We start from the raw sequence: 23,051 nt of genomic DNA, 5'->3' as shown, positions 1-23,051 counted from the left end.
ACTGTGCTCCGCCCGGAATATCCTTCTGGATTCTTCTCTGCCTAGCTAATTCCTTTTTTATCCTTGCAAAGCCAATTGAAATGTTACTTTGCTTCTTTAATTTCCCTGAGGTTGTCCTACTGAATTAAATCACACCCTTTTCAGGCTTCCGATAGTACATCAGAAATAACTTTCATAGCATTCTATTGGAATTGTGTGTGTAGCTAGCTGGCTTCACCATAGACCAAAGTCAGGCAGCATATCTAGTAATAACATCCCTCACAAATCAAATACTCCATAATGTTGACATTTCAAAGATAAAATAAGTGAACATAATGGATGTTCAATAATGAAGCAATTAGTCTTAGCACTAATATTTATTGAGCCCTTCTTATGTGCTAAGCAGGGTTTTTTCTAAACCCTTTATGTGTATTAGAGTAGGCACTCCACAAACATTAGCTGAATTAATCTTGAGTTCCCCTGGTCTTGGCCTCATGCTTAATTTAGCTTCTTCCACAAATATATACATCATTTTTATAACTGATAGTTCTTCAGATGAAGACACTGAATGAAAATGAGTGTAGATCACGAAAACAGCATTTTAGCTATCCTTCTTGAAGAGAGATAAATCTTAGGATCTCAAAGATGGTAGGAAAGTCTGTCCAATATTTTACCTCACATACATCATTTAAAAAAAATCATTAAAAGGCAAGTTATAAGGAATAGAAAATAGTAGAAGATACTTTAGCAACCAAAAAGAATATGCAATTAGCTACCTGGGAACACTGGGGAAACGTAACCTAGAACCAGGACAAATACCCTGGAATAAGAAGCACAGGAACAAAGCTCAGTGTTACAAAGCCATAATGACTTACACGGCACTGTACCAGTATATTGATCAATATAGCCACATTATCAACATATTTACTTTTAGTTGGCATATACAAATACTGTTACAATGGAGTTTTATGTTATACAAAGATCATTATCTGGTCAAAACAGTAAAAGGGCACATAAAGAAATGGTCAGGTTAGATGATATCTCAAAACGCTTAGCACTCAAGGAACTAAAATTTGCAAAGCAGTTTAAATGCAGTGCTTGACTGAAAAAAAAAATTTAAAGGAAATAAACTAAAATAAAATCGATGGCTATATTACAGTGCTAGAAATCAGAGTCATTTTCTTAAAATATAAACTGGGAAATAGTATCCTCCTGCTCAAAACCCTCACATGGCTTCTGTCAAACTGAGAATGAAATCCAAGTTCCTAGGGAAGGCTTGCAAAGCCTTCTATGACCAGGCTTCTTATCGATGTCTCTGACCTTGTTTCCCACCCTGTCTGCCCAGACCACTCTGCTGTAGCCACACACTGGCTTTCTGACTGCTCCACTGACCCACCCCTAGTTTCTAGCCTTGCACCCCCTCTGCCAGGATGCTCCCCTCCTGGAACATGGCTCCTCTCCAACTCCTTTAGGCCTCTGTTCCAAAGTTGCCTTCTCAGAGAGGTCTTCCTGAACCTCCAAAAACAAACCCCTCTCCCACTCCCCAGGTTCACATTATCCACCTATCATGCTTCATTTTTCTTTATGTCCAAAATTACTCTTTTTCCCCTTCTCCTTGAAAAACACAAGCTCCACAAGGCAGAGATTTTTCCCTTTTCACTACTGTAGCAGTGCAAGTGACATTATAGACATTATAGACAAATATTTATTGAAAGAATATATGAACTACTTCTCCATTCCCAATGGAGTTTTTTAAAAAGACAGCTATGTTATATTTAAATTTACAAGTTTTTAAAAAAATATATTTATTTATTTATTTATTTGAGAGAGAGAGAGAGAGATCACAAGCAGGCAGAGAGACAGGCAGAGAGAGAGGAGGAAGCAGGCGCCCCGCTGAGCAGAGAGCCTGATGTGGGCTTCGATCCCAGGACCCTGGGATCACAACCTGAGCCAGAGGCAGAGGCTTAACCCACTGAGCCACCCAGGTGCTCCTATATATACATATTTTAAATTTTCCTATATATACACACATATACACATGTGTAGATAGATATGTATCTAGATATATAGATACATATGCTTGTGTGAGGGTCTGTGTATGTGTATCTCCATCCCATTTCAGAATTACAGCTTAATCATCCGGCAATGGATCCTGTTCACTAGCTATGGCTTCTGGGCATCTGTGCCACCTACCCTTGGTGGACTGGTTCATTTGGATGAGTAGGGATGGGAACTAAATTTAGCTGAGGCTAATGAGTAGGAGGAAACATGGAAGAGGATAGACCAAGAGGTAAATGGACTCTTCTTAAAACTGACACCACTAAAGTTCCATCCTACTAAAACAGGAGTTTTTAATATTTAATATTGTCAAAATCATTAGTATTTAATATTGTAAAAATCCTCCATACACATCTTGGACTCCCTCCCCGAATACCTGCAATTCACAGAAAAAAAAAAAAAAAAAAGACATACCAGCTCCTCTCCTTTGTAACCCCTCTTCATACTCGTCTCATCCTGTTCTCATTCCAACCAGCTACCTCACTAACTCCTAGCATCTTCCAAAAAATGTTTTCAAATGTCTGCTTTCCAAGGAAAATGTATGGGCGCCCAGTCTAATTCATTCAGATGCCCTCCTTCATAATCTTGAAGCGCTCTGAAGGCTTTATTCCAGACCTTCCCATGCTGACTGTAACCACTGGCTTTGAAATGTAGATTTCCTGAAGGAGTTAGAATCTAAATTGCTTGAATCCAGCAGAATATCCGTCTGGCACGCAGGGGTTACTCGGTGAATTTGTTGAATGAACAAATGAGACGATCCTATCTTTCCAGGAGAAAACTTGTAAAAGGCAAGGCAAGGAAGCTAAAAACTAGAAATGTTATCTTTGTAAGTTCTGTACCCATGGCAGGCCAAATACTCACATGTGACATTTGAGCAGGTATACCAGTGAAGGGTAATCAAGAACATGCCCTTATTCAACAACATACTGAAACAATATCATGACCCACAAAGATAACTTCTAATACTACTCTTTTGGTATTTACACTGAATACAATTTGCTACTGAATGCATTTAAGTAAATATAGCTTTTACGTATAGTTTTGCAAAATCACCTTGCCAGTAGTCCCCCCAACATCAAAGATCCACATAGAAGATCCTGTTTTTAAATGTCAAATGGCTTTATCCTATTATTTTTTCATTTGCCTTTCTACTAAGTGAGCCACTTCAAATTGTTTTCAGAACCAGAATGAGAGTCAAAATCAAGCACTCAGCAACTTTAATATTAATTGCCAAACTTAACCTAAAACATTTTAAACACCCATTTACCCGAATACAAAGGTGATCTGGGACTTCTGACAACCTACTCCTGTTTGTGTCAGTGAGAAGCGAGGACTTTTAGTGCAGGGCTCACCTGGTTTCCCCCGAGTCCATGACACGTGTACAAAATTAATGGTTTGCCTCCTTGATTATTTTCTCCAACATCCAGACACAGAGGCTGACCAACGCTTTTAATCTAAAGGAAAATTTTCAAGTTATTAAAAAAAATGTAATCTATGTGGTTGATATATATTTTTTTCAATTCATCTCAGGAAGCAGTATTAATAAATAGTACATGTAAAATCTCAAAAGCCATAAACCAGAAAATATGTCGGAAATTTTCCCTGGACCACATAAATATTTGTGGCAAAGGCATATATACCAAGCAAAAAGGAGCCAGAAAATACTCACATATCCAGATATAACAGGATTAAGGTCTGGCACATATGCTTCTGGATAAATAGTGTTCAGGTACCATGTAAAATTTTTACATTGAAGGCGGTGCTTTATTTCAAATCTCTTTGAAAGATCACCAAATGATTTCTGGAGAAAGATGAGAAGTAAAACAAATGCTTAATCAGAACAGCACTAGTAAAAGAGTTCAAATGTTTTGTATTTATATTTGGGCCAGAAAAGAATTCTGGCCAAAATGCAAGATGCACTTTAACTGAATTCACTGTTTATTCAGGCAATAAGTATGCCTCCTTGCTTGTTTCTTCCTTGAAAGAGAACCAAGTTACCTGCGTGGGTGATGACATAATGCTCTTTTATTCTTTCTTTCTGCTACCAAACCTCCCTCACTGGGGCAAAGATCTCTAGAGAAATGGTAGTGGGAGAATCCAAAATTGATTCTAATTTTATACCCAAGAATGATCTGTGAAGTGAGGTGTGAGGAAGAAGGTATAAAGAAATAGTTGCTATGGCACCTGGGTGGCTCAGTCAGCTAAGCATGACTCTTTTTTTTTTTTTTTTTTTTAAGATTTTATTTACTTATTTGACAGAGAGATAACAAATAGGCAGAGAGGCAGGCAGAGGGGGGGGGGGGGGGAAGCAGGCTTCCGGCTAAGCAGAGAGTCTGATGCGTGGCTCGATCCCAGGACCCTGAGATCATGACCTGAGCTGAAGGCAGAGGCTTAACCCACTGAGCCACCAAGGCGCCCCTAAGCATGACTCTTGATTTTAGCTCAGGTCATGATCTCAGGGTCAGGGGATCAAGCTCCACCTTGGGACTGAAGCTGGCAGAGAAAATATTTACCTTAATTGAAATGATGAGCTTAAGTATTTAAACTACTTACACATTTTATATATATTCTCCCTCTTCCTCTGTCCCTGGCCTCCCCCACTCTCTCTCTTTCTCAAAAAAGTTAAATAAAGAAATAAAAAGATGGTTGCCAATACAGTCTAATTTATATCTTTTCTCTAGTCAAGACTACAAAAGACAACACAGTTGGGCATAAGTTTTTTCTAGTTTTAAGAGTGTCACTTACACCTTAACAATAACAATGTATTGGCAGAAAAAGGCAAGTTTTTAATCAATTGCATTTTATTTTCCTTTATTTCATTTTTTAAAAAATATTTATTTCTTTGATAGAGAGAGATCACAGGTAGGCAGAGAGGCAGGCAGAGAGAGAGAGGGAGAGAAGCAGGCTCCCCGTTGAGCAAAGAGCCCGATGTGGGGCTCAATCTCAGGACTCTGGGATCATGACCCGAGCCGAAGGCAGAGGCTTCAACCCACTGAACCACCCAGGCGCCCCATTTTCCTTTATTTTAAAAAGACTAAGGAAAAAATTTTTTAGAGAACACTATTAAACTGAAAAAGTATTGGGTCCATAGGTAAAATTTTAAAGAAAAACTATATTTGGTACCTAAATATAAGAAAAGTTTAAACACTCGAGCTCACTATTTCAGTTAAGGTAAATATTTTCTCTGCCAACACCTGTCTTGAATCCAGGGGTTTTAGCAAAAAGTGTAAAACTCTAAAGGACTTCTGGCTAACTTACGTATTTTGTAACAAGATCCGTTTGCCCTGTGATAAAAACAAGGGTTTACTGGCTTGCTTGCCCTTTTGTGGGTGACAAGGGAGTATAAGGTGCAGTCCGCACACACCTGCCTCCGCAGCCCGTACCCGTTCGCAGTACACAGTCTGCCCAATTTGTTCTGGTGGCCTTAGATGAAAAGATATCGGGCTAATCCACTAGCACTCTGACTTTGCATCTTACTAACATGTTGCAGGGAGATACTGGAACCAAAGAAAAACTGAAAAGAGGTAACCAAACCATTTGTTGTAACAGTCAAAATGTTGACCCCCTTTAATCTCAATATATACCCCGTGCAAATCAGCACTTTTCTTCCAAAGGATTGGGGGCATATTCACTGAGGCACACTCCTAAAATGTCTAGTTCATTTACCACAACCAGTACTGAACCTGTTGGACCTCAGGGCCAGTGTATTAAGCATCACAGTTCTGTAGAGCTTTTATCCATGACAGGTCAGTAACAACAGTGCCATACATTTGTGAACACTTACTTCTTTATTTCATAACTACTCTGGGAGACATGCAAGTATGTTGTCCCTCAAGATGGAGAAGCAGAGAGAAGAAGGTCGGCTGAGCATATACTCCATGCCGGGCCAACCTCTCAACCAGTGTTATCTCATTCTGCATCTCAAAGGGGCTTTGCCAGGGTAAACCCTTCCAGCAAGCAGTGGAACTAGAACTTGGGTGGGGGGCAAGTGCTTGGGGCTCCTGGGTGGCTCAGTCGGCTAAGTGTCTGTCTTTGGCTCAGGTCATGATTGCAGGGGTCTGGGGATCAAGCACTGCATTGGGTTCCCTGCTCAGCAGCGAGTCTGCTTCCCCTTCTGCCTCTGCCTCTCCCCTCCGCTCATGCTCATGCTCTCTCTCTCAAATAAATAAATAAAATCTTAAAAAAAAATTTTTTTTTTAAATGGCTTGATATTCCTGGTTTATTCTCCTGCCACATTTTGACACTGTCTCCATCTCCAGTTCAAAAAGCCTCTTAGCACCTTCCTTTGGGTGTTAATCACATCACCTCAAACCAGTTACAACTGGTTCCACTGAATCTTACTTTTCTTTCAGGAATATCCTGAACCAAGGCAGTTACAAAAACTAAGTATCTTCCATATTTAAAGAGTAACATCAAGTGGAATGCCTAAATATTTAAAAAAGCCATTTACTTCATTTTTTTCCTTAAAAAGAGAAAAAACTGGCATCAATAAGTTATGTATTTTGAGTTTAAAAACCAACTTCAGAAATAATTTTTTACAATGTTGTATTCTTGAACTGACTCAAGTAAGTAAAAGAATATGAGAATTTGGCGTGGACTTTTATCATGATTTAATTATTTAGCTCTAACTTACTTGTTTAACAATTTTTGCTGCATCTGTGTTTCTCCTATAAAATATTTCCTTGTATTCATCCATCCAGACTTCTGCAAGGCGAACTTGGTTGCGAGCAATCACCTGAGTGCCTTTTGGAAAGGTATGAGGGCTTTTGCTGCGAAAAACATGTCCAACAACAGAGCAAGGCATAATCTCCAACTGCCCACCACATTGCCATACCTGATAATTAATGATATTTGTTTAATTTACAGTATATTTACAAAACCAAGTGTTGCTTTTAAATTCATCTTTAAGGTACTAATAAAAATAAAATATAGAAAAGAAATTTATTAAAACTTCAAATAGTCTCTGTTCCTGGCCAGTTCAACTTAAATTCTTAAATATAAAAAAAAAAAAAAAACAATTTTATGAAATGGTACAAAAACTAAATACAACAAGGACATATTTTCAGAAAGTAATTTAACAAAATAGTGATTTTGAATCCTTCATAAAAACCAAATCCCACATTTCTTTTTTTGCAAACAATTATGTCAGCACTCTAATGTATACCAAAGACCAAAGGCTCTTTTGTATTTTGACTTCTATCTTCTTATATAAGATACATGGCCAGTTCACTTGAAACAAAGATTCTCTCTTGTATGGCAGGAACTAGCAGTCTCGGAGTAAGTGGACCCAGACTACATTTACCCTTGCATGTTCAATTTTGTAATTAAGAAAATAATTCCAGATAATACCCAAGTACAATCTTGTGAAGTAGTTGGTCATTGTTTAAAAATACTCATACCTATTTAGAGATAGTGGGTCAAAAAACTTATCTGGGAAATTATTAAATCAATACCTACTCACTTAAATACCGTGGCAATCAGTTCTGCCATAGTCACTAAGCAAAAAACCTAAAATGAAGACATGTTTAATAGTCTGTACTAGTATTAGGGCAAGAGGTCATATTCTCTCTTTTTTAAAACAAATCAGAAAACTCAGTGGTATTTTTAATGCAACAAGTTGTGCCTGAAATCTAACATGTGTTAGGGGTTGGGAAGGCTTAAGTGAATAAAGAAAGGCCCTTGCCTTGAGCAGCTCAAATTTGGCTAATTAAGCTCATCATTGCCATTCTGTGTTGCAGCCAGAGCTAAAACTTAAATCTTCTAGTCCTAGCTCAGTTTTTTTCCTACGACATTCCAGCCTAATAGATGAAAAATGAATGATAGAGTCATTGCAGAAAATGAACTCATGAAATCAAGTAAGTATATTGGAGACCATCCAAAGTTTTTGTTTTGTTTCTCATATTAACTTTTAATACGCATAGGAAAAAAGGAGCTCATTTAATGCAAAGAGTTAATGTCTTTTTAAAATTATACATAAATGTTTTTCCATTCTGACTCCCTTGATAATCAACCCATTTCCTGAAGCACTAGATTGAATTATATTTATCTTGGCTGGAATTCAGTAGCTACAAGTGCATTAATTGGTGTTATTGGCTGGACACAGGCGTTTAACTGATTCCTCTTGTTACATTGGCAGCAACAAGTAAATATATTAAGTTACATTTTAAGAGAAATACCCTTATTCTAGAATTTCTAGCAATTAAATTTTAGAAAGCACAAAAAGTAAAGACTGCACACATCTATGACAATCTGTATCAACCAGTTAGGATGAAATGTGTATTTTATTGTTTAATATGTACTATATTTATAAACTTACTCTGAAAGACATTTCTATATTTTCACCTCCCCAGATTTCCATTTCTTCATCGTAAGTTCCAATATATTCAAAATATTCTTTTGATATGGAAAAAAGGCCTCCTGCAAAAGTGGGTGTTCTGAAAAATAATCCATTGTCAAACTTTGTTAAAAAAAATTAAATAAGAAAAAAGAACTTAAAGAGCCAAGTGAAATAAATTCCCCCCCAAAATTAAAGAGAGATCACAATTTCAAAGGTTTTACATAGATTAATAAAAACAAAAAATGCTATCTTCAGAGTCAAGTTTTGCGGGGGCACAGGGAAGAAGTTTAAATATCCTCTCCCAACAGAATAAAATTATGAAGTGTCTTCTAACCAAGCCTTAAGATTCTGAAGTAACGATTATGAGGAAGACGAAAGACCTCACATACTTCTAATTCCGAATTGGTAATATCATGCGTAGGTAAGTATATATATATATGGCTTTTTTTATTCCCTACATAGAATGTGTGTGTTCTTTATTTTGTTAGTGTGAATGACCTTGGAGGCAAAAACTGTAAAAAGCAAAGAGTGAATACGTATTTAAATAACTGAACTGCATATACGACTTTGAAAGCTATCATCTTACTTAATTGGGTAGGTTTCATCTTTCCTTCTTTGCTTCTCATGATCAGGAAGTGATTCCCAGCCAAATGAAAGACTCCAGTCAAAGTTTCCACGGTTGTGATTACTTCCATAAGGAGAAGGTTTGTTGAACTCAAACGTGTTTAGATCTATGGATGCAATATCCGGACTCACCACGGCCGTGTAGTTCTCAGCAATTCTGGCCAACAAAGGTTCTAACCAGCCATAGAAACACTCACCTGGAAGGAACACAATTCTAATCAAGCCAATGAAAACACTGAGGGTTTTCTATTTTGTTTTTTGAAGACAGTTTAGAGAAACAAATAATAGTCAATTGTATTTTTGAGCATTGAACATTGAAGAGATTTCTTTTTTCTTTTTCTTTTTTAGATTTTTTATTTATTTGACAGAGAGAGATCACAAGTAGGCAGAGAGGCAGGTAGAGAGAGAGGGGGAAGCAGGCTCCCTGATGAGCAGAGAGCCCGATGCAGGGCTCGATCCTGGGACTCTGAGACCATGATCCAAAAGGAAGGCAGAGGCTTAACCCAATGAACCACCCAGGCACCCCAAGGAGATTTCTTCAAGGTTTCTGTGATGAGATGAGGGTAGAGTGAAAAAGGTAAAGCAAAATTCAGCATAGTTAGGAAGTTTATTTACAGGAGATTTTTTTTTTTTTTTTTTTTAATCTTAGGAGGTAAAATGACACTGGCATGTTTAAGTTTCAGATCTGTGTTTCCCTCTGAAATGGGCTATGAGTCAAAAGTAACTATTTGCTGATTCACGCCACCTAACCCTATAAGTGTTCTGAATTACTTAAACTTGTCTCCCTAAGTAAGGTATAGCAATCAAAATCCTCATTTCTCTAACTGAGCCTTAGGAGAAAATAAGTCAAGGAGTCAAAATATTTTGATTTTAGCAGTTGGAGAAGGACCATTCAAACCTGCCTCAGCCCTAATGGAAAGTGGGGGCAAAAGAATGCTATAAAAAAAGTCTGGGCCCTGGTTGTGGGCCAGGCGCACTTAACACACAGAATTCAGGAGAGTCAGTCCTACCCCGGTCTCCCCATCAGGAGAATTTGGCAGTTATTAGGAGGACCACTTGGCATCAAGGAGATACATCAGATACATTTGCCTGAGAGAAAGAATGCCCAGTCTGACATAATCGTAATTCTGGACCATCAGAGGCAATATTGGAGAATAAACCATTTTCTTTTTAAAACACCTCTCTTGGATTACCTTCAGACCTCTCTGCTCATTTAAGAGCCAGGTATTAAGAGAGTACTGGATTTGAGAGCTCTAAAGAGACTCAGCAAGTCCAAAAGCCCTCTGTAAAAACTAGCATATAACCAAAACCATTTGCCAGGTCAAACATAATCAAAGGGCTAGCCAACTCAATTCAAAACTAAATACTCATACAAAGAGCATAACCCACTAAACTTACAGCTGGGGGACTAACTGACATTTTAGTAATTCCTAACATGCACTCTAAATATGGAATCTAAAAATGCTATATGCTATATATTTTACTTAAAATCATTGACACTGGAGAACAAAACCATTAAAAATTAAAGGGAAAGAAACAGTAGCAATAAAATAAAAACTGATAATATTCATTAAGAAATGCCAGAAGAAGTTGGAAGGAGGTATCCCTAATGTAGCACAAGAGAAGTGTGCAAATCTTTGAAAAAAGAACTAAAATACAGAAATTTTAAGTATCAGGACCAGAACAAAGTTTAAAGATAGAATTCATTGCACTTAAAACTTTCATTCATTTTAAACTGTAAGAATCAAGAATAATAAGGAAAAACATTTTTTTTTTTTTTCTTCTGACAGACTGTGTGTCTGGAAAAAATTGCCCAGGCAAGGATAACTTGCCAGGAAAGTTGGTCACTGAAGGATACTGGAGTTGAGGAGCCCAAAACACAGAGGAGGTAAGAACTCCATGTAAGTTAAACGAGGTCCCTACCCAGAGCTGTAATCTGCTTCAGACATCATTGCTATAATCACCAGTTGAAAATGATGTTAAAGAAAATAGAATTAGTCATCTAAAGAAAAGTCTTCCTCACTTTTTAAACTATAAGGAAGCAGAGGGAAAATGTTACAACTATGTCTATACATACATACTTACAGTGAGCATCTAAAAATGTGAGGGTTTCAGCTGTTGCAACTGTTGCTCCTAGCAACCTTGCAGTGATCAGACCTTTTCTCTCTCTTTGTCTGACTATTTTTACTATTGAAAATTGTTTTATATATTCTTCTAGTTTATCATGTAAGTACTCTGTAAGAAAAAAAAAATCAGGATTAAATCTTCCTAAGTTTATATTCATATATAACATATGAAATCTAATAAACCACAGAGCAATGATATCTCTACATTTATCATCCCAACAGTTGCACACATTCTTCCATTAAGATGAAAATTGTATCTTGAGCTCTTTAATGAAAAAATAGCCATATACACAAATCTTAACTTCTGAACTACTATAACACAAAATGTTATAACACAGACTTATCCTGTACATGCAATATCAATAAATATGTTTGGGGGAAAGCAGAGACTTCAAATGGAGTAGACCCCAGGAGTTAAAAAGACCCCAGTTCATTTAGGGGTCTAAGAACATTAGTTAAGGGAGTGAGGGAAACTGAATTTGGCCAAAAACATATTTGACACTTTTTAAAACTGGGATTTAAATCTGGAAATTTCAAGAAAAATGACAAGTATCAAAGGATTCTCTGATACTTAGTGATCAAAATAATTTAAAAACAAAATATTAAGGAAAATGGCAAATAGGAAAAGTCCAAGGTTATAACAGTTGGAAATATTTTTACAAAGAATCAGCATAAAATTTTTTGAAAGCTCTGGAGTCCTCTGACACAAAATCTTTTTTTCCAGTAAAAATATGACAGAAGAAATGAGCATGTAAGTGAGGAATGAAGCTAAAATAGGCTAAATCTTATTAATGGGTATATTAATTTAAGATATTCAACATTCCAATTTGGATAAGAGACATAGAAGCAAGAGTTAAAACAGTAGGTAAAAGAAAACACATTAATCACGTTAGTCAGGTGTTGCTCATATCTTGAAATAAATTCATAAGTCTGCTTTTTCACCATTAAATTCATGATTCTTTGTTGAGTATATAATATAGTTCCTCAGGTAGCCTTCTTAGGCCCATACTATAGCCTCAGAAAGATCTTGGAATGCTGAGAACATAAATCAATGTCCTAGGGTAGGGGCACCTGGGTGGCTCAGTCTTTAACCGTCTGCCTTTGGCTCAAGTCATGATCCCAGGGTCCTGAGATGGAGCCTGCATTGGGCTCCCTGCTCGGCGGGAAAGGGCTTCTCTCTCTCCTACTCCCCTCTTGTGTTCCCTCTCTCCCTGTGTATCTCTCTGTCATATAAATACATTTTTAAAAAAAATTTAAAAATGTCCTAGGGTAGATGCTTGCTTCTGCCAGATTTCAGAAGCATAAATGATAGATGACTTTATCTGTGATTATGTATGTTTTCTTCCTATTCTTCAGTGGTACAGATAAATGAGTTGCTTATTCAAAGCCTAAACATTCATACAGGAGGTGAGAGACCATGAACAACTTCTGTAGAAAATAAGTCTAAACACTGTTGCCACAGAGTAAGAGACTAAATTTTTAAATTTTTAAACTTAAATTTTTAAGTACCTCAGAATTAATTCTCTGAAAGGCAAGCAGGATTGTAATTTGTCTTAAAGTATAAATCATGGATTTTCCTGTTTTAACCATAGTCTTGACTTATAAAATAGAAACTTATATAAAAACATTTCAAAGGCCTTAATGGAGATTGATTTTTTTAAATGGAGTCACTACAGATTTCTTTAGTGAACTGTCCCACTGTTGGATTTGTTAAGGCATTTTTTATTTACCCACAACTTCTGAACTTCCTATAAATTTTTACCTGCCCCTTAAATTCAATCCCCATCCATAACCATCTTTTTGTGAGGTTAAGAGTGCAAAGCTGTGAAATCAGATCTCCTGGGTTTATCTATTTATAGCACCCATTACTTTTAGCTGCATGACTTTAGGTAAGTTATTTTATTTTACCTATACCTCAATTTATCTCTAAGATGGGGATAATAATACCCTCACCAGGGATTGCTGGGAAGATAAAATGAAAGACTGCTATACAAATAAAGCATTTAAGACAGGGCTTACCACATGGTCTATGCTCTGAAAATGCTGATTATTTTTGTTTTACTATCATTGGGACTTACCTATCTCTGTCACTTGATTATCCACATATTTTTGCTGCTCTTCCCTAAACCAACTGAAATCAGGGATTATCGTTTCTACCTCACACACTTCTTTAGACTAGGGACACATTTTCCACAGGGGGTACTCATCATTAGACCATTTATTCAATAAGACAAATTAATTACATTGGTATGCAAAGATATCCCTTAAGAAAACGGTTGCAAATTTATTATTAATTGTAATAAAGAATTATAAAAAATATTCAGGCCCTTTGACTAAGCAGTCTAACTTACCTAAAGACACAATTCAAATAGAGGAAAATAACATTAGCACAAAGATATTCATTTTACAGTATGATATATATTAACACTGTGGAGCAAGTGAAGGTGAATGGTTAAGTGAAATGCATCTAGTCCATCATGGTCATCAAAAATAAAGTTCTGAAAGTGAATGAAATGAGCTAATAAGAATATTACATGAAAATGTCAGATTTCAAAATTGATTTCTTACATGGATATAATTAGATAAACATATGCTTATTTAGGCAGTGATTAAGAGAAATAGAAAAATTAAAATGAAATAGGAAGATTATGACCGGATATCATTTTTCTTTCTTTTTTTTAAAAATAGTTTTTATTTATTTGAGAAAGAGCACATGGGAGAAAGAGCATGGGCCAGGAGAGGGACAGAGGGAGAAGCACGCTCCACCTCAGGTCAGGGAGCCTGATGCTGGGCTGGATCCCAGGACCTTGGGATCATGACCTCACCCAAAGGCAGATGCTTAACTAACTAAGACATCTAAGGTCCCCACCTTTCTTTCTGATTTCCTTGAAGTCTACTAATTTTATTTTAAAATTAAATTTATAAATTTTATATTTTTATAAAAAATATAAATTAAATTTATAATTAAATAACAGAAGTTACTTTCGACTAAAGGCTTACTACAATAGCCTTATTGTGGCCCTAATTTCTCACTGCTTGAAAAATCAAACAAAATAAAAATAATTGGAGAAGAAAGCACACAAAACCAAAGCAGGAATTAAAAAAAATTTTTTTTTTTTAAATGACAAAATGTATCAGAGACGTTCAGAACTTCAATCTCTTAAAACTCTATGGACTGCAGACCAAGTAGAAAGAATTGGAAAAAATTCAGAACACCGTAGGCAGTAAATAAATTCATCGATTACAATTAAGTAGTGATATAACCTGGGTAAAAGGACTAGAAATTCAAGTCATAAATCTGTATGTAGTGTTACCCATAAAGAGGAGACTTAAATTTAAAAACTTGCCCATTTGGTGACTAGGTTTCACATCCAGGTCAACAATCTTTGGTGATAAGCAATCTTAGTCCACCTAGATGCTAATGTAATTTCAAAACATAATCTCAGTTCATTCATGGTATTTTGAAATAATAGAAATGTTGAGGATTATATGAAGAAATAATTAAATAAATCAAGTTAATAATCTTATACTCTATTCACTTATTATCATTTCATAAGTCTGGATAAATCTTGTTATTGGTGACATGTCACTTAATAAGCAGTAACTTTTTCTTTTTTCATAGTACATAAAATGATGGTTTATCTTAAAAGAGATGTTGTTTTGGATTTGATGGAAGAGTATTACTATTCCCGTTTTAAAGATGAGGAAATAGCTAGTTAGAATTAGAGTTGGAATTTGACCTTCAAGAATTTGGATCCAAACCCAGTTCATTCAGGAATAAATTTTGTGACCATTGAAATAATCTGTATCTGATCGGTATTTAGAATACTTGTACTGTTTGAAAATTTAGCAACTTAGGGTATTTGATTAGCTTTGTGATTCCAATTAAAAATGTATAATTTAATAACTGACAATTGACTTACAAGTTTAAGTATATATGCATTAAAGAATTTAGCTAACTTTGTAAACAATATTGGAATATTTAGCAGCCAAAATAAAACAGAATGTAGTGACTCTTTAATGATTTTTATCTACTCATTTATATTACTAATTAATGTATTATTTATATTAACTCATCTTATCTTCAAAACAACACCAGGACTTACGCATTACTTATGTATTTCATCACTCCTAAGCTGCACAATTGGATACTTATAATCAGTGGCATCTTTGCTTAATTGGCTGTGTTTTTTATTCAAGTGGTAAACAAACTAATGATGTATTATACAATAAATTTGATGAAATATGGCACTTTCCCCATTTTAAAGAAAAGGAAACTAAGGCATAGAGGGATTAAGTAATTTGCCCAAATTACATAGCTGGTTAGGACCAGAGCTGGGATTCAAGCCAAGATGGCCTGAGTCAAGATTCAAGTTTGTGTTCTTAACCACTATGCCTTACAATAAAAATCTTACACTGAGAACTACAAAGTTATGGATCATGGTACTTCATACATTTCTGAACTCTAAAATATTTAAATATGGACACCCTTAGATTCTACTTTCATCCATCATACCTACCATTCAGGGTATTATACTCAAGTTCTGAGGTGGCATGCAGAGAGTACAATATAATAAAATAGACTTTGGACAACATCACATGGATTTACTTGGGAAACAATCTAATTTTCATGTGCCTTCTTACCATCTACACTAGCATCATCCACCAAAATGATTTCCTTCAGCAGTATGGCAGGGGAAGAATAAAGCACACTGTGGACAGTTCTAAGCAGCGTGGACCAGGCTTCATTATGAAAAACTATTATGACACTGGTGGTAGGCAGGGGAGGACAGCGCTTAAATTTTTGTTCAATACATCTAGAAGAAGTCAAAGAAGTAGAAAAACAATTATGAATTTTATTACTTTATTTCACAGCTATGTCGTTACTAATATCATTATTTAGACTTTATCACCATAGAAACAATAGTGGACAAATTTTTTCTATGTAAGTTGATCTTAATGTTATGTAAATATAAATAGATCACAACAAATTTTTCTACACAGAGATCATATCCACTGATACAGACAACATGTCAAAAATTAAAATATGCTGTTGTAAGTTTTCTCAACAAGATAATTCTAAAACACAAATAATATTTTATAAAAAATTAAAATAACCTACAAGTGAGACAACCTGTAAAAATAGCAAATACTTGTAATTGTCAAATAAAAACCAAGTTTTTCTCCTTCCTTGTAGAAATCATTCATTTTTCTCATTGCTTGCAATTTTTTAAACAGTGCAACTTTATTAAATGAATATATATCTTTTCAGGGATTCTTATTTTCCTAAGTATGTAATAATTTTCAAGTTTTTAAAATCAATTTAATCTATACTTGAACCAAAAGGGAACAAAATGGCTTACCATATAATCTATGTTCATGATTCAGCAAGACTTATTAAGTTGCTACCATATGCCATGCTGTGTTAAAGATTTTGCTCCAATAATCTGATCGGCCCATAGTTTACTTGACTAAGATCTAGCATCTTAAAATACTAAACTTAAGAATTTTAAATAAAAATCCCAAGTCCATGTTAAAAATCCTGTGATCCTGTTGTCTTAAGAAACATTGATAGGCACAAGGAGAGCGATCATAAATAGTTTTTGACTGATTAATGGTACTACCACCATTAGTTAAACACATTAGTTACAAATTGATCTTGAATTCATTTTTATAATAACGTCTTCCTCAAAGAAAATAATCTTCATATGAAGCCACTGGGTGTGGACGGCTCTGTATGGTCTCCAGCCTTTGAGACTGAAGCTGACCACAGTCCCTCACCTACTGAGTTGGAAGTGAGATCAAAAGATTTAACATGCAGCAGAGGGCTTCAGACCACTATAAAACCAAACAAAGTGACCCCGGGACACAAAAGATGTGTGGTCTATGGTAAAGATAAATAAAATAACTATCTTTAAGTTCACTTAAAAATCATAAATGGTTGTACAACTTTAGACAACAGAGTATAAAATCCTCCCGCACAAAGGGTACAACAAATAGAGTGTGTGAACAATCCAACAGTGCTGTTCAAGCCCAAAGATAAGGACGTAAATCATTCACTTATGGAGATAAGAGCCTAGCACACTTCAAATGCTCTGTGAGGGTCAATGGAGAAACCAGAACCCCCACTGTGATACCAGAGGCCTGGGAAAGCCACCCTGAGAGAGATATCCTATAAACTCTCACGAATCACTCTCACAGCCATACCTCAATATGAATGTGTTTCAGATCCTTTTCTGAGAAGAGGTCTTTAGGGTGGAATATTTGTAGTGATAAAAAAAGGAGTTAGATTGAAGATAAAGTTATTAACAGAGTATGTCAACACTGCTGAGTAAGAAAAGGAGAGGAAGGTTATAAGTGAAAGTGATTTTGCTCTCTCATGCTTTCATGATTTCAAATAAATATGCATAGTCAGAAGCAAATAACCACATTCGTCCTCACTGACAGATGAAAGCAAATGATTTATTTTAGATTGAATTTTGGATAAACTCAATCAGAAATAAAGTCCAAACACAAACTACCTATTCATAATTACTCTTGACTCACAATTACACAGAAACAAATGACTAAATATAAGCTTATATTTTTAGGACATAAAGGTTTACAAACCAATATAAAGTAAAAGTAAAAATTACTAAAAACTCCATGCTATTTTCCTTAAAACAAAACAAAACCAAAACACCCTTATGACTTAATTGTTTTATAAGCATTTTGGGAAGGGAGTTTTGGGATTAAAAAAGAAATTCCCCTATATTTATTTGTCATGTGACTAATCAATATACTAATTGAGAATTACAAAAAGGCTTTGAAATTTAAAATATAAAACCTCACAAAAATTCACATAAAATATGATCACTTTACTCTTACAAGGCTTCCCCTCAGTTTAAGCTAGGATTTATCTGCTTAACTGATAACTATTAATATCAAGCAAAGGTGTCATGTTATACCATTAATGCAAGTGATAATAAAATTTCACAGTATGATTTCATAAACTCCAATTACTCCAAAACAATTTAAAAAAGCATGTTAAACTTATGCTTTAGACATTTTTTCAAATGTCATTTAAAGTAGTGAAATCAAATAACTTGCCAAACTGACTGCATATTCCCAGTCAAACCATTCGGAAAATTTGGGATATAGATGGGTGCTTAAATTATCAGTTACAGGAACATCTGCCTTTGGGAGACCCTGGATCTATACTTCTAATGAGCATGGAAAAGAGCAGCAATTCTTCAGAAAATCTGTTCCTTACTTATATAGGTTAAATTTAAAGTAAGAAAGTGTTAAATCTTCACCAGTTCTTCACAGTTTTAGATATCCGGTTTCTACCCAAAAAAGGTTGTTTTGAGTGCTTAGTTGTTTTTCACTTAAAATGATTTCATTAATTAATATTATTGTAGCTCCTCATGCTTTATCGGAGGGGGAAAAAACTTATCTTATTTTTTTAAAGATTTTATTATTTTTTATTTTTTATAAACATATATTTTTATCCCCAGGGGTACAGGTCTGTGAATCACCAGGTTTACACACTTCACAGCACTCACCAAAGCACATACCCTCCCCAATGTCCATAATCCCACCCCCTTCTCCCAAACGGAAAAAACTTATCTTGAGCTGACATTGTCACATCAAAGAATAAAAATTGTGCTTCTTAATTTGTGATGTGGATTGCTTTTCATTAAGACCTCTCCCCAAATCAAATGCAATACTGCATTTTAACTATTAACATAAGAAACTATTCTGTGTCGTTATAAAGGCAGAATATTTTATAGATATTCATTGTTTCTTCACACATTGATTTAAAAATGATGAGCACCTTAACTTTGAATCACACAGGTTAGAATAGAAAGACAGAAGTATAATCTACACAACTTCAATATCGAGGGATTCATAGTGAGAATGAGAGGGTCTCTCACCAGGTATTCATGATCATACATCTAGAAAAATATAAGTGAAGCCATAGACTTAAGTCTATAAAAGTTCTTTTCTTCAGGTTCACTTCCAAATATAATTCTACCATAACCAGAAAGCAAATGTGCGGGCATCACTTGTAGTTTGTCTACCTTACACTTTCAACAAATCAACAGATGATTTGAAAGTGGTAGAATTTATCTTAGCCTATTTGAATTCAAATAGAAAATTTGAACACTACCTCAAAGATAAGTAAGGAGAACATAGTAGGATCTGGAGGGAAACCATAGTAAAAATACTGTGTACTTGAGATAACATGGAAGTAGTGTTGGTCTCTCTGAAGCAAAAGGAGACAACTCTATACATAAGATAATCAAGAAAACGCTAGAGTAAAAAAACATAATTGAATGTGCAATTTAACAATATTGTTCCTCAAAAGAAAGGTTACAAAATGTTAGACGGCATTGTGAAATACAATTACAATACTGAAAGTAGCCACAAAGTCTGTGACTTACTTCATATAATATTCTTATCTAATAGCTCCAGAGTCTTGGCATTTTTTTAAACATTTCTATTTATTTCATAACAATACACAGAGGAAAAGAAACAGCTCCTCTGCCTCCCACATTTCCTGTAAAATTGCCCCCTATTCCCTACTTAATAGATTAGAAAACTAAAGCATTTAAGAATAGAGGATTTCTATGTGGCTCTACAGCAATCAGATCTAAAATTTAGTTTTCCAGTTTGTAAGGTAACAAGTTCTCACATCTACAGTGCCTCATCGAGCATAGGTATGGACAACCTCAATAATAAGAAAAAGCATAATTAGACAAATTAAACAGCAATTGCTGATATCTTGCCTCAGCGTGGCTGAAAAACAAGCACATTCCTTAGTTAATCCCTCTCCCCCTGAAACCTCAATTTTAAACAGTAAACAACAAATATTCTTCAACATACTCAGGAGGTCGAGTGTCTGGTCCAAGATCTCGGTGTAAAGAAATCCTGTCACTTGCAAAAGCATTAAAACAGTGTTTTGCTTCTCCACGTTCTTTTTCCTTCTGTTCTTCAACACTTAAATTGGTTGTCTTGAACGCTTTACCAGAAGCACCAGGTGCATTGGAATCCTGAGGTGGGCGGTCAAGAACCGGTTTCAGTTCTGCTGCTGTGTAATATCCTTGCAAACAGGGTCTCTCACCAGCATCAATGTTTTGCCTGACAGGTGCTCCTATTTGCATTTTTGGCATCGCATCTTTAATATTGTTTACAGCTTCTAACATTAAATCAAACACCTTGTTTTTGTTTATATTTCTTTCCATCCTTGATTCCTCTTTGGAATATTGAACACTTACTTCTCTTTGCATTAAAATCAAAAATATTATAAAGAAAAAAATTACTGCACCAAGCTTCCAGAATTTTTTATGATAATGTCTTTTAAGATGTAATTTAACTAGTCGCTTTATGTGAGCCATTCTGACATTAAAAGCTTGCCACTTGACAAATAACAGTTATAGTTTCTTCTGTAACTTATATTTTTTATCATAGATTTGCTGGCAAGAAGATTTCATTAAAGGGTAATACCTATAAACAGAAATGATAAATGGCATTAGCAGCTATTCATTCCTAAAAGCATAGCTCAATTCATTCATTCAACCAACAACTAAACATTATAAGCTATAAACAATGTATTCTTATGGTTCACAAAAATACAAAGATATCTTGCCCTCAAGAAAATTACATTTTTGGAAGAGCACATTGCTATAATTAGCTATAATCTACTGGCTTTATAAAATATTAGGATTTCTCTCCAGTGGGGGGAAAATACCTTGTAAACTGTGGCTAATATCTATTATGTGATAGGCACACAGTTATTTTTATAAACAAATTTAGAGTATTTTTAAAAAGATATCTTAACTCAATGACCAAGGGGCCAAAGGACTTCACTGCATTGATTATAAAGAAAGGGGGAAATCCACAAGAAAGCAAAAGTAAACAGGTAGTGTTAGGCCTACATCTAAAGTAGTGGCTTTGATTTTATGGAATTTGCCCGCAACTTATGAACCTCTGCTCCAAATGAATCAGTTAAGATTACAAAGCAACTTCAAAAACCCAGAAACTGGCATGTTCTCAAATTTGTTCACCTGATAATACTTGTGAATCCTGACAGAACCAAGAAAGAAAATTAAAAGCATCTATTTCATTGTTATTCCACAGCTATTTTCAACAGCTCACACAAATACAAAATCTAACAGCAAAAAGAAGATGGCACTAAGCTTTACTTGAAATGACTCTAAACAGGCAACAGAGATTTGCCTTACTTTGAGTTACAAAAGCAATGTCTGGTTTAATAAAATACTGCTTGCAGTTGACCCTAAGAACAGAGCTACATGTTTATTAAACTCTAAGATAGGCCACCAGAAATGAAAGAAAGAAAAAGAAAAAAGAGAACATTGATGACAGCCTGAGTCACAGATAAAGCTGATTTTCTTTACAATGATCTTTAAAAAAAAAGGTATATGGAAGGGTTTCAGTATATAATTACATACTATGCACCATGATACTCAATCAAATTTGCAGGGCAAACGGGAAGGAAAATGACTTTTCCCCTAAATCCTAAACATATTTTAGATATTTTAAGTCAAATTTAATTTAAATAAGTGAAAACTACATTTGACACTTTATTCAGTTTCCACAGATATTGCTAAATTAAAATTAAAAAGCCAAGTTTTATGATGGATTCTCTCACCTTTAGTAAGACATTTTAAGCTAAATAAATAAAATAGGCAGAACTTAGTTCTATATACTGCTTCTATTTGGAAAGATACATGTATGTACGTATGTATGCATGTATGTATAGAACAGACACTTTGGCTTCAAAAGATAATTATAATGTATATTGCTCATAAAAATGAGATTTTAACATTTCTGAGTTTCTGTTGCTTTAGGAGACTCATGTAAGAATTAAAATGACCTGGTAAGCTTTTTACATTACTTGAAGACATTATGTAAATAGTTTCAGAACCACACAATTGTTGCTGTGTAATTTCTTATGTAGCAAATGTTGTGCTAAACTCTGGCTACCAAATTAAAGATAATTCTTACTCTCAAGGAGCAGAGATTAGTATGAAAGGTGGCATGCCAACATGCAACCACAAAACAGTGTGACATGTGCTAAGATGGAAGACTATGAAAGCAATATGGGAGGTAAACAGAAATGTTGGGGAATTTTTGCCAAAGATAACACTGGTGAGCAGTATCATAAAAGATAAGCAATTTTCAGGCAGATGGACAAGAGAGAAGCGAGCAAGAGAGTGACTGACGCAAAGACATAAAAAGCAAGACAAGACATGGGCAGTCCAAGTGGAAGACACAGAGAGGAAATAGCAGGAGGGGACACTGGGATGTCACTTGAAAACCAGCACACAAAGTGAGACGGGAATCCACCAATTTTATTCTGAGTGGAAGGAAATGGGTGATTCTAAGGAAGACTCATAACCATATTTATGTCCTCATGAGCAAAAAGATATACAGGACTGAAAATCGGAGAAAAACTCTGTGCTAGAGAAGAAAATGTGGGAGTCAGTCTTGGGTTACAGAAGAGTTCACCTACAGTATATACAGTAAAGAGACCAGAGAAATAGCTACATTTAAGGGGTAGGTGGGAAAAGGATAAACTGGAAAGAAAGAGCAAGGGGATTATAAAAACAAAATAGAGGACAGTCCAGGGAAAACAGGTTAATAGATAAAGTATCCATGTCAAGTGGATATAGACTCTACAACTTGCAGTTAACCCTTTAGAGATGTTAATTCTTTGACAGTTGGTTCATCTTTAAAAGTAAACTGCACTAGACCTAGTCCAGTGGATTTTAATGCAACACCAGGAATAAACCTTGGCAGAGAATCCACTAGACTCGTACAGTCTTGCCTCCAAGATCTAGGGCTTAGGACCTAGCGTGCATTCAGACTAACAGGGCAACAACCTGTTCTAAGAGATTCTAGGAAGGTAAGAACAGGCAAAA

At 35.3% G+C, this 23,051-nt stretch overlaps 1 protein-coding gene across 5 annotated transcripts in view; it reads right to left on the bottom strand.

Annotated features, from left to right (window-relative positions):
* Nucleotides 1–23,051, bottom strand: part of GALNT3 (polypeptide N-acetylgalactosaminyltransferase 3) — a 46,079-nt gene that overhangs the window by 3,056 nt on the left and 19,972 nt on the right. For all 5 annotated transcript variants that reach the window (XM_082689465.1, XM_082689467.1, XM_082689468.1 and 2 more), the window contains 8 exons: nucleotides 19,993–20,613; nucleotides 15,769–15,941; nucleotides 11,084–11,233; nucleotides 8,961–9,195; nucleotides 8,354–8,471; nucleotides 6,671–6,871; nucleotides 3,707–3,838; nucleotides 3,390–3,491 (listed from right to left, as the gene is read on the bottom strand). In XM_082689465.1, the coding sequence (XP_082545591.1) occupies nucleotides 3,390–3,491; nucleotides 3,707–3,838; nucleotides 6,671–6,871; nucleotides 8,354–8,471; nucleotides 8,961–9,195; nucleotides 11,084–11,233; nucleotides 15,769–15,941; nucleotides 19,993–20,504 (1,623 nt within the window). In that variant the 5' untranslated portion in view covers nucleotides 20,505–20,613. The remainder of the gene's footprint in view (nucleotides 1–3,389; nucleotides 3,492–3,706; nucleotides 3,839–6,670; nucleotides 6,872–8,353; nucleotides 8,472–8,960; nucleotides 9,196–11,083; nucleotides 11,234–15,768; nucleotides 15,942–19,992; nucleotides 20,614–23,051) is intronic.

The sequence above is a fragment of the Mustela nivalis genome (assembly GCF_964662115.1).
Source record: "Mustela nivalis genome assembly, chromosome: 11".
Classification (NCBI taxonomy): Eukaryota; Metazoa; Chordata; class Mammalia; order Carnivora; family Mustelidae; genus Mustela; species Mustela nivalis.
This window is presented reverse-complemented; position numbering and strand designations above follow the sequence as displayed.